The 12,747-nt window shown below is 38.8% G+C and overlaps 1 protein-coding gene across 1 annotated transcript in view; it reads right to left on the reverse strand.

The window, feature by feature from the left end:
* The window catches only part of slit2 (slit homolog 2 (Drosophila)), a 133,737-nt gene that overhangs the window by 28,728 nt on the left and 92,262 nt on the right, over window positions 1-12,747 (reverse strand). The window contains 9 exon segments of the mRNA XM_055158481.1: window positions 967-1,130; window positions 2,667-2,810; window positions 2,977-3,048; window positions 8,351-8,422; window positions 8,512-8,583; window positions 10,777-10,912; window positions 11,297-11,460; window positions 11,609-11,680; window positions 12,074-12,145. Coding sequence (XP_055014456.1) covers window positions 967-1,130; window positions 2,667-2,810; window positions 2,977-3,048; window positions 8,351-8,422; window positions 8,512-8,583; window positions 10,777-10,912; window positions 11,297-11,460; window positions 11,609-11,680; window positions 12,074-12,145 — 968 coding nt within the window.

Raw genomic sequence — 12,747 nt, forward strand, 5'->3', positions numbered from 1 at the left:
TTTCAGGGTGTGTTCTCACTTAAGGCTAGTAGACTTGGTTTGGTCCTGATTTAGTCCAGGTCTAATCCAGGTCTGATTCTAGGTGTTGTCTAAGTTTTTGTGTGAAGTGTGAAGGTCTAAATACTCCCTAAAAGTCCTTAAAGATTTAGTGAGTATACTATAATCATGTTAATATTAGTTTACTATATGAAAGTAGTGCAGCATAATGCAATACAATATCTCATCTCTGTCTAATACTAATAAATTCCTTTTAGCTTAGTAGTAGTGACTGCCCGCCCCGGTTCCAGAAATTAATTTTCCACTCATTTTTCCCATAGACTTTTAGAAAATTTCAAATATAAAGAGTTCAAAGACGTCATGGAGGCTAACCAGCTACAGGGTAACTGATATCCATAACACAGTTGTTTTAGATCCAAAGATTCAGCCAAAAGCTTTAATAACTTGGCGCTTTATAAAGTTTCAGAGAGAGTAAAATTATAGGTCATTAGTCATTAGTCACCAGCTGATTATGCCTGAGCAACCTTTAAAACTTTTAATATACATCTTTTTTTGGAAAGTTTATGGGAGAAATGAATAAGAAACTTCTAGAAGTGGGGGATGGGCGGTCAGTGTGGAGCTGACAGCATTTGTGCAATAGTAAATATATATATATCTGTACTATATATATATTGTTGTTTACGTGATCACACCATCTCACTCTGTGTCAAGCGTGTGCAGTAAAGAGCCACACACACACACACATGCTGCTTTGTGTACGATACCTGGGATGAAATACTGTTCTCTCGCTAATAGAGACAGAGACAGAGAGTGGGCACATCAATAAAAGGCACTAACGCTCTGAGCTTAAGAACAGTTTGAGTTCAGGTTAGTAGAGACTTAAGGGAAATCCCACCAGGAACACACAGAAAGTGAAAGAGTAGAGGACATTCTGTCATTTAAGTGTGGTACGTTTTTTTTTTTTCTTACCTGAGCAGCGGAACTTCTTGCTCTTGATCTGCCCAATGCGTTTGTTGGCGAGGCGTCGTGGGCTGGTACAGCGCGCTCCGCTGGTCTCTATGGGGTTGTCCTGGAGGTAGTCCGCCAGCCACTTCAGATGGCAGTCACAGATGAAGGGGTTCTGGGCTAAGTGGCTACGCGTTTCAGAGGACAAACACACACACAGATAAGTGGTCGGACAAATGCGGTAAGAATAACAATAGCCTGCATCCAAACTATTAGTGCTGGATCAATACAAAATGGTTGAGTTGATTATTTTATTTGAAGAACTGGTTTTGCTAAAAACTGATATAAAATATAGACAGCAGTAGTGTATTTAAGTGGAATATATATTAAGAATATATTTGAAAAAAGTAAAGTAAATATTATGCCTCTATTGGTGTCAAAACATTTATAAATGCTATGATGCAGACCTGTCAAACTCAAACTAATTTCTGATATACATATCATATATAGAGGTTATAGAGACAATATTTATTAAAAATTGTGTTATTACCTCCACCAAGGAGGTTATGTTTTTGCCAGCGTTTGTCTGTTTGTTTGTTTGTCTGTTAGCAACATAACTCAAAAAGTTATGGACCGATTTTGATAAAATTTTCAGGATTTGTTGGAAATGTGAAAAGGAAGAACTGATTTCATTTTGGGGGTGATCCGGAAGAAATCCTGGATTCTGGATCACTTTGAAATTTTAGTTAACTTTGTGGTAAATGGGGCCAAAAATTTTGTTTCTCAATATCTCGGTTAATTATTGACCAAACCCCATGAAATTTGACTCAGGGATGGACAATGGGATCCTCTTTCATATTCCAAAGGCTGATCCGGATCTGATCCAGAAGACTGATTTTATCACAATTTATATAAAAAATGGGGGTAGTCCTTGGCGGAGGTCTGCGCTCTCTGAGTGCTTTTCTAGTTGTTTTATATTATGCTCAAAGTTTAAGCAAAACTATTATTAAACATTTATTTTAATAAGAAAAGGTTTAACACTACATATCTCGAAAGAAGAGAAAATATGCAGATGTTGTTGAAAATTTTCAATAAATAGTAAGTTTGGCCAACGACTTACTCACAGTTTTTAATTTTGACCTTGAATTTGAGTTTGACCCTCCTGCTACAATGTATCATAACTAATGGGCCTCAATTATGCTATTTTCTGATCATGTTATAATGTTTTTCCCATATCAAAAACATATCCGGAGTTGTGTTTTGTTTCATTCACACACACACACACAAATCCTGCATATCTGAATTCTTCTCTCAAACAGAAAAGGCTCTATCCCACCTTGTGATGTGATGTGGTGATACAAGAAATGCTCCACTGTGTTTTTAAATTCCATACACCTTCACTAGAATCGTGTAGATAATTTCAGTCCTGAATTGCAACAAAACTAATGGTAAAAGGTAGCCGTCAACTTTAAAACTACCACAACATAACATCACAAGTTGGAACAGAGCATTTTGAGCTTTGGAGATGTAGACGGACTAATAATAAAGGGTTACTTGAACATGTGTCAAGCAAACAAAACAGAACTCTGGGTATGTTTTTGATGAAATAACAACCACATACGGGCCCTAAAAGGGTTGCCTGTTTAGTAAAATAGTCAGACACTTATTGTTCCTCCCTCAGCCTGAAGTGATATAAACTCAGTGTTAGTGTAGTCTGTGCGTACAGCGTCTGTATTGCCCGCAGTGATGAGAAGGTTCCCTTGGCGATGGTCTGCAGCTTGTTGTCGTACAGTGAGAGCAGATTGAGGTTGTGGAGGTCCTGGAATGCATCTACTCGGAGACAGGCGATCTTATTAGCATTCAGTAACCTGCAAGACACGGTGAAATGAAGAGACGCCTTATCCTCTTATCATGATTAGACGAGTATTTCCAGAGTTACAGGTCAGCGGCGATGGCTCAATCACAATCTCTCCACACCCATAAGAGAGTTTTAAGTGAGAAACATCACTGTGAATAATAATGAAATGTACTTACAATAGCTGCAGAGAGAACAGACCCTCAAACAGGCCTTTCGAGATCTCTGTGATCTTGTTTCCGTACAGCACGCTACAAAACAATTAAAGTTGGAATGTTATTTATGAGGAAAGTCACGTGTAATAAAAGTAGTACCCATTATCTCGTATAAAACTGTCATGATGTTTAATGATTTCAATTAGTACTAGGAATAAAAAGTGTAAGAAATACAATAATCTCAGTCATGATTAGGCCTGTTACGATAACAAATTTTTAAGAATGATATATCGCTACAGAGAAATATTGCAATAAATGATAATACTGAAACTACTATATGCCACTGACACAAAGCAGGATAATCCCAGTTAAAATACAGCATCATTAACAAATTTATATAATTTATATATTTATAGAAACAAAATTTTGCTCTTTATTCAACTCTCTACAAATCAAATGTTACCATATTACATAAAAATGGCAAGAATCTCTCATGTATTGCAAAGAAAATGCACCCATGATAAATACTGAGCCCCAAAATATAATGTTGAACGGTAAGTTGATATAGTAATTATCACAGGCCTAATCATGATGCATTTAAAGTACACTGTGTAACTTTTCAGTTGGGGGTCCGTCACCTGCTTGTTTCTATAGACAGAATGTTCCATAGTATGACATTAAACAGCTCTACCTTACATTTATTCAGTTACAAGTGGTTTTATATCTCAAAAATACCTAGAGAAACAGGCATTCTGACTGTGAGCGGGGTCGCCTCTCCACAGAAGTAAGTAAGTAAGTCACATGGTCTGGTTTGTTCTCCATGAAGATAGAAAGGTTTAATGCAACAAAGCAATAACATCTCCATGAAGAAAAGCATTTGACGGACCCTCCACCAAAAATTTACACAACGCACCTTTAAATCTTAGCTGCAAACCAAGAATTTGTTCAAAATATCCTTTTACAAACACATTCTAAATATAGATTCTCATTCTGAAAAATGCCTGTAATTAAATTTTGCTGATTGCAAGGTAATAAAAAAGAAAACTGCTAAATTAGATAGTTTGTTTTAACAGGATGTGGGCTTTAAAGCGATAAATTCAAATGGTCAGGGCTGTTTTATCCCACTGCCCTTGAACGTAACATAAGCTTAAGTCAAGTCCTGGAAATATAAAAAAGCAAACACATTACTGATAGGTCTTTGATGGAGAACAACACAAGCCTCTTTTCCTTTGGCTCAACTTTAAAGGCCCCAATAAAACACTACCAGAGAAAACATTGCCTCTGACTTGCTGCCAACACACAGCACATAAAGCATAAATAGTTATGAACATGTTTCATTTAAATGTCAAAGTCAAATAAAAGCTTCATAAATCTACCGTCAGAGGAATGTGCTGTGTTTTTGTAGGCGACTATTACAAATACATCAGATTACATCCATAAGCAGGTCAGGGCTGAGCTTGTGCCTGGTGTTGAGTTATCAGACATTTTAACACTTTATGCTGAGTCAACCATCGTATTTAAAGGGCCCACGTTATGCTGTTTCTAGATCTGTTATAATGTTGTTTCCTCATCACATTTCCTCATGGAGTTGAGTTTTGATTCATTCACACATGTTTAACACATAAACCCTGCAGATTTAGACACTGTTCTTCTCTCAAACTCTTAGGCCCTGTTTACACAAGAACGCTTGCCAGTAAAAACAACAAAATATTTTATCTGAAGTGCCTTTCTTAGACTGTGATGGCTTTTTGGGGGGCTTAAAAACGCAAAAATCTGAAACCACCCTCCAGAGTGGAAAAGTAGAATATGCTCCACTGTAGCGTTTCCATCTACACTGCACCAAGACGCAAAACTCTGGTCAGATCTGCTCATGTCGCGTACACGTTTATGTCACATACATCACCACCGAGCCACCTGGCATGCATACCCATTGTTGTACAGTTGTAGGGAGTATTATAGTATGAATGTAGTCCTGTATCTCTCACTGTTTGAGTGGAGCTATAGGAGCCTGTTGGAGAATGAGATCCTCTGTCCCTCTACAGTCCGGTGCAGCAACATCACAAGGTGGAACAGAACATTTTGAGTTTTGGAGATGTAGACAGACTCAGTCAAAACCCAACTCTGAGCATGTTTTTTGATGAAGTAACATTTTAAATAAAAAGTTGCTGTTGCTTTAGAGATATTGAAAAGACTAATAATCCAGGATTACTTAAACATACAGTATACAGTATACAATCTAACATGGTTTCAGGGACAGTTTGGAATTTTGGGCATAGGATAGGATTTCCTATTTAGCCAAAGTGTTGGAGATGTGTGGAGACACTTTTAAAAATATTCCATCCAGTCCTTGTATTTGCAGATGTCGTTGGTGCTAGACTAGTTCATGTCAATGGCCATAGTTATCCTGCCACAAAAAACACTTACCCACTCCACAAAACACCCGAAGCAAATCTATTATTACGCCAGACTGTTGATGTAAATGTCTGTGCTGATAGAATAATGTCTGAAATAAAACTAACCTTGCATTGCATGAATCATCACATGTTGAGGGCCTATTTTCTCAGCAGCAGCGGAATTTTACTTTGTCGGTAAGATAGGTGCTAGGTGATATCAGTCATACCGCTGCCAAGCTTCCTATCAGGAAGTACAACTCGCTGCAGACATAAATCCTTCAAATGCAAGATTGGTTTTACTTCTAAAATTATTCCATTGGCACAGACATTTACATCGACAGTCTGGTGTAATATTAAATTTACTTTGGGTGTCTTGTGGAGTGGGGAAGACTGTTTTTAGTGGCTAACTATGGTCATTGACATGCACTAGCCTAGCACCAGCAACCAGCAAATACAAGGACTGGATGGAATATTTACAAAAGTGTCTCCACACGTCTCCAACACTCTGGCTAACTAGGAAATGAGTTCCTATATCCAAAATTCCCGACTGTCCCTAAAGCTCACAAGAGTCAATTTTGCGTAACACAGCACCTTTAAGGCATATGTTTCCGATTGTCTTTTGATTTCATTGTGCTGAGTGGCCGTCCCTCTGAGACACGGGGTTTAGCAAACACACAGCACAAGCAGCGAACGCGTCATTTCACCCCAACGTTAGCGCGCACACACAATCGATGGCTCATTTGCATCGCCCTAATACAGTGGATCTTAAAGTCAAAGCCATACACTGAGGTGGTGTGTCAGCGCGAATCTGTGTCCTATTCTCTCTGTGTTGAATGTGTAATGAGGTGGCAGAAACCTCCATTCAGCAAGTCAGCGTTTATGAATTATTGACTTTGGACGAGACTGGGGCCTTAATATAACTCCGCTGTGAAATAACTTGACGATGCCCTACCCCTCCGAGACTCCTGCAGCCAACCACCTTCATACACTGTTACACGCAAAATGGCTTGACCTGAGTCCAAACTGCGACCTTTTAAAACTTCTTTTCTGTCTTTACGGTGCCATAAATAATTGTTTATGTAAGTCATTTTAGGTTTTATATGATTTTTATATGGATGCTGTAAATCTTCAGTTACATATTCTGAGTATATAAAGCAAAAATAAAAAAGCGTTTAATATTGCCAAAGCTTTGAATTGTGTCATGAACATAAGGTTGAGAAATAAGTAAGCATGTAAAAAGGTTAAATTAAACTTTAACTGACAAAGAAACTGTCAAAATGTTAAACCAAGTCTACATTAATAACTGAAATGGGATCCAAATATTATTTTCTTCAACAGTGTAAGACTAAAGTCTAAATTACTTTGACAGATGCAGAGCCATAGTTTTCGCAGTTTATCAATGTGGCAATAAAAAGGAGTTTTCTCTATTTAAAGACTTTTCTGGTGGACGGTCCATTAAATGCTTTTCATGGAGCTGTTATTGCTTTGTCTGAAATGTTTCTCAGTATGGCATTAAGCCTTTATATCTTCATGGAGACCAATGCAGACTAAGTTACAGTTCAGGTCTGTGGAGAGGCCACAGTCAGAATGCCTGTTTTTCTAGATATTTTTGAACCATAAAACCATCTGTAATTTAACCCCTTAACACCGACTGTCACAAATATGCGACATTTGGATCAAGATATAAGCTGAGATAGTGGCTGCATTCCCCCAGTACCAGTTAGTGCATATGCAGGACCTTCCTGCGAACCTTTGGCAAACACTTGTTTCTAGTTCTGGCAAATTTGCAACAGACCCAAATTTCTATTTACTTATTTATTTATTTATTTAGCTATAGACAAATGAATAATGTCAACTTAATTTATGATCTACTTGAAGGCAAAAACACTCACAAACCTTTTTTTTTTTACATATATATATACATACTATACTATATAAATTCATGCGTTAAGGGGTTAATAAATATAAGGTTTAGCTGTTTAACGTCATACTGTGGAATACTCCAGACGGAGCAATGAAGCCGGTGATGGTCCCCCAACTAAAAAGTTCCACTGTGCACCTTTAAATCAGGGGTGTCTAAGCTTTTCTCATCATGGGCTGCATAGCAAAACACTGACACAGTGGAGGGGCAGTCAAGGGCCATAGACTGGTCATCAGTACAGTGGAAAAGTCAACTGTTCATAACAGCTTAGAATGACTCACCACACTTTATTAATATTTAGCTCCTCAATAGGACACATTAAATATTTGATCTTAAGTTTATCAAGGTAGAAAAAATTGCAGTAAAAGTACAGCTTAAAGGACTTATAATTGACTCTTGTGGTACCTCATCAGAAACATCCGGAGTAGTGTTTTGTTTCATTCACACGTTTAAGTAACAATTATTAGTCTGTCTAGATCTCCAAAGCTCAAAATGCTCTCTTCCACCTTGCGATGTCATGAAGTGGTAGTTTTCATGCTAACAGCTACCTTTTACCTTTAGTTCAGTAGAGATTGGCAAATCCAGGGCTGAAAACTTTCCAAATAGTTCTAGTGAAGGTGTATAGAGTTTAAAACCACAGTGGAGCACTTCCTGTATCACCACATGACATCACAAAATGGGACATGGAGGAGTGTTTTCTTTCTGAGAGAAGAACTCAGCGTAAATATGCAGGGTTTGTGTGTTAAATATGTGTGAATGAAACAAAACACAACTCCAGGTGTGTTTGTGATGAGGATAAAAACATTATAACAGATCAGAAAGCAGAGTAATATGATCCCTTTAAAGTAAAATGGAAATCTGAGGGCTAAAAATGGGATGACGGTTTGGACATGCCTGACTAGATCATTTGTAACAAACCTGTTTTCGTGTTCATTCAGGCACTAAAACTAAATGCAGTGCTGTTTACCACGATGGGAAACAGAACTGTATTCTCATAAGTTTGTGTATTATTAGCTTGACCTTGACTCTCTCTTGTGACAGTGATGTCTTGCAAATATGCAGTTCAAACGAAGCCAATACTCACAGAGAATTGAGGGAGCGCAGTCCCTGGAAAGCATCTGAAGCCAACTCGGAAATCTGGTTGTTACTCAAATCACTACAAAAGACCAAAAAGTTACAGCGTGAAATGCAGGGGACAGTGTTGGAGGTGGGACACAAAGCAAACGCGTGTGTTTCTATACTCACATCCGCCGCAGCTTCTTATAGGGAGAAAAGGCCCCGGCTGGGATCACCTTGATGGCGTTCTGCTCCAATCGTCTGGAACCAAACACACACACAGCGGGCATTGAGAGGCCAGCCACATTACCATTCCCCATATCACAGAGCTGTATCACTGACTGCCGCCCGCTCCCTGGGGTCCAGCTTTCCCCGATAAGGCCCTTTGATGACCCATGCCAAGGTCTGCTACATTCCTCTGATCTTTCCGCCTTTTTAGCTCCGAGACGTGCCCCCCCCTAAACCCACCGTATACCCACTATCCCACAGCCATAACTATCTGCTCAGTGTTCCGTTCAGTGCCAGTCTGGCTTCGAGACTCAGGCGGGAGAGAGAAGAGAGAGTGTGAATAGAGAGTGTGAAAACTCAAGAGAAAACAGACCCAAATCTAGTGTTGTTTAAACAGTTCAAATGAGCAGTGACGAGAGAAAGAGCAGGGATGTGATCTGCAAACCAACTATGTGCAACAAACTTATTTTATATGATTTTTATGGCGCCTCGGCTTGTGTCGTACAGAGAGGCATTGTTGAAACAGAGTTGTACATTGCAATTAAAGTAATCCAAGCCAATTCTTTGACGCCAGGCCTGAGTTTTCATTGCACAATTTCACAGTACACTTCCTATTCCGATGAGACTATGGAGGCAAATGTACTACTGTTTTAGATTTGTGGAGTTTTTCATTAACTTTGCATTTCCTTGGGTGCACTGTGGCATACTAGAGGGGATTGAGTAATTCCTGACATTTCAATTTGATTCACAAAATAACCTTGATACTCTTTGTAATTTTAGTTAAGGGGCTTATATAGTACGCTATTTTCTCATGTATGTTTTATTGTTCTTTCCTTATCAAAAACATACCTGGAGTTTTGTTTCTAGCAATGTAACGATATCCAAATCTCTCGGTCCAGTATTTTCACGATATTGCATCTCACGGTATGATATTTATTGAAATGAATAATACTTTTTCCTTTTAAAATGCCCTTGGTTCTGTCATTATTCAAATAACTAAAATTTAAAATTGCTTAGAACAGTTATTGCTTCATGAAGTCTGGACTGAAACAGAGCAAAGGATCATGGTCTATAGTTCTCTTTGCTCTTTAGCTATTGCTGCACCATAATTATTAATTTTAGCAATGAGACTTATAATTCGATATATTGTGATGATCCAAACTCACCTTAAGCACCTGTCTGGGTCCATTTTTGTGGTACAGCACAACAGTAAACAAAGTGGTCGAGATGGATGTAGACGAAGCCAGACATTCTGTGTTGGCAATGATTCTCGAGATCGAGGATTTAAAGCCGAAACACAGAAAATGTTTGGTGAATTTGATCAAGGGGAAAGACATTATTGCCCTTCTTCCAATGAGATTTGGCACATTACATACGTCTCGACCAAATAGCAGTGATCGATTAAATAAAAAAAGTACCCGCCTACCGTCGAGCGAACGAATCCTAATGCTGAGAAGTCAGACCGGTTTCCACAAAGTGAAACTGGCTACTGTTTTACTGATCTTTGTTAGGTTTAAATTAAGTCATGGACTTCTATTACAGTTTACTGAGTAAAGGGAAAACACTTCAAATAAATATAATAGCTTTACAGCTTAACAAAAGAATTCACTGAAACATATTTGTTGTAGAAGAGGCTCTGCATTCTAACACCAGCGCCTCATTCAAATGCCTCTTATCCTTATCTTTCAGAGATGTCGCTCAGAGACAAGAGATACGGTCTGTCATGTCCTTCAGGATCATCTCTCCTCAGCCCTCCCCTTCTTTATTTTCTTAAACAGTGAACAGCAGCATAGCAAGACTTATTTCACTCATAAACGAAATGACTCTGTACCAAAGAAATCTGTCTCAAGTAGTGTCAATTTCAATATTAAGGAATAGACTTGATACCCAATACTGCTTCTGATATCACAGTGGTACTAAAAACACTCTTAATTTAGACCATAGAATGTAATTTTCAGTATTAAATTGTAGTACTGTAGGTCCCTGGGCGTATATGAGTCTATGTGATCTTATACTCACTCTGATACAGCTCAAGATCATTCTAAAGTTTTCCAGGAAAGGTAAATTTCTGTCTTCTGAATGTGACTTTTTAGCATAGATAGATACCTGCACTAATAAGTATCTAATTTGATACTGGTTTTAGTATCGATTAGTATCTGATTTTCGATACTTTTGACGAACAAATAGGGCTACAGAACAGTATTCTGGAGATGGTGTGTGCCTTACATCTCAGTGATGGTCTCAGGTAAGTTGGTGGGGATCTCTGTCAGGCCCTTCCCACGACAGTCCACGATGTTGTTGCTGCAGGTGCACGACTCTGGACACTGGATCACACTGCACGAGGCCGCTGAGGACTGGTGACCTACACACACACGATACATTAGACACATGGGCACAGGCAGAAGAAAGAATGACACCAGAAAGTCACAAAACAAAACGATGAGATGTCTGTGATGTTACTCAAAACTGTACAATTTCTAAGACTGTATTTGGAAAAATAGTGACAGAAATCATGTTTTTGTCAAACACACATTTGATGATTATTATCTGTTTATATGTAAATGCACTTATGTCAAATACTGAAGATGGATTTGTGTCAACTGAGGTATGAAATCATGAATACTTGCCTTCATCCCATTCTTGAAGGACAGTACAATAACAAAATAAAGGACAGATGTTTTATTGTTCAGAACACAGAGATTACGCTATAATATTACACATATATGCACTCTTGGGACAGCCTTACCTGAGCAGACAAACTCTTTCTTCTGCACCTCAGCCACATTGTGTCCTCTGAGATGCGGCGGAGACATGCACTGTGTGTAAAGGCCCAGGCGGGGGCGCTGTCGCAGCCACTCAGACAGCCAGGCCACATGACAGTCACACTGCAGGTTGTTGGAGTGCAGGCGGCTGTGGGGACAGGGTGACATGGGGCAGATAAGTGATGGAGATGGGAGATATGAGGACAATAGGATGGGGAGAGACACAAGGACATATCGATCAGACGAAAGCAGATGGGAGATGTCCTTTTTACGGTGGTGTAGACGGAGACACTTACAAGGTACGGAGTTTGGGCATGTGGTTGAAGCTGGCCACGGACAGACGGCTGATGTTGTTATTGTTGAGTGTGCTGTAGCAAGAAAATACACAGGGTTTTACAAAATACACAGAAATATTTTGCTTTCGGTGCATGATCAAATAGATTTTAGATTTTAATTACAACCCCTGGTAACAGTACATGACTTCAAAATGGAAACTGGCTCTCTTGACATTGAAATAAAATCATTTGAGTGAGCTGCCAATTAAGAAGTCTGTCAGCCTTAACAAAACCCCACAATTTCAACATTATTCTCAGTCATCACAAATGGACTACAGTCATGCTGTTTGGATCTACAAAGCGATTCTGTTTTGATCTTCAAAGTGACATTTCTTTGGTTCTGGATAAATCGATGAAAACTGTCAAACTTGCTTGTCTGTGGGTGTCTTTTATTACGAGGTTAACTAAACAAAAACAGTTACTCACAGAACTTCCAGGTCACGTAAAGCTCGGAAAGCTCCATCTTCAATGCAGCTGATGTGGTTGTAGTCTAGCTGGCTGCAGGCACAAGAGAAGGAGAAAAAAACCTGATTTTAAGTACGTCTGTAAGTAGATTTCAATGAAGACAGACTTACAACTACTGAAAAAACCCTTGTCACGCTCTGATCCTTTCTTTTTAGATTCCTGTAGATCTATTTCTGAGCATTTTAATATCTTGAACCATTTGCCTTCCTCTTCTCTTCTACAGTATCTGATTTGTATGCACTGCTTTTTACCTCTTTCTCCTGCTCTCTCTCTCCCTCTCTTCTCAATCGCTTTAGTGAAACAATTTAATTAAGACATAAGGACAGTAAATCATACGCTGTCACCCGAATGCTAATGCACGCGCGCACACACTCACACACACACACACACACACACACACACTGGCCTTGTCCTTTTACAATAATTGCGGGCATTTCAAAAAATTATCTATAGGGGAAAAACAGGATGCAGCAAAACAGTTGGGAAATCTATATTTATAGAATTACTGGTTGGGCAATTACTTTAGTTGAAAAAATGACCAACAATTATCTTCAATCATTCAGAACAGAAGCTAAACAAACAGAGAGCAGAAATGCCAGAGGAGTGACATCTATGCGAACACTAACACGCACACG

Source organism: Boleophthalmus pectinirostris, unplaced genomic scaffold (assembly GCF_026225935.1).
Source record: "Boleophthalmus pectinirostris isolate CB_2022bp ecotype Guang Dong unplaced genomic scaffold, ASM2622593v1 HiC_scaffold_22, whole genome shotgun sequence".
NCBI classification, from domain to species: Eukaryota; Metazoa; Chordata; class Actinopteri; order Gobiiformes; family Gobiidae; genus Boleophthalmus; species Boleophthalmus pectinirostris.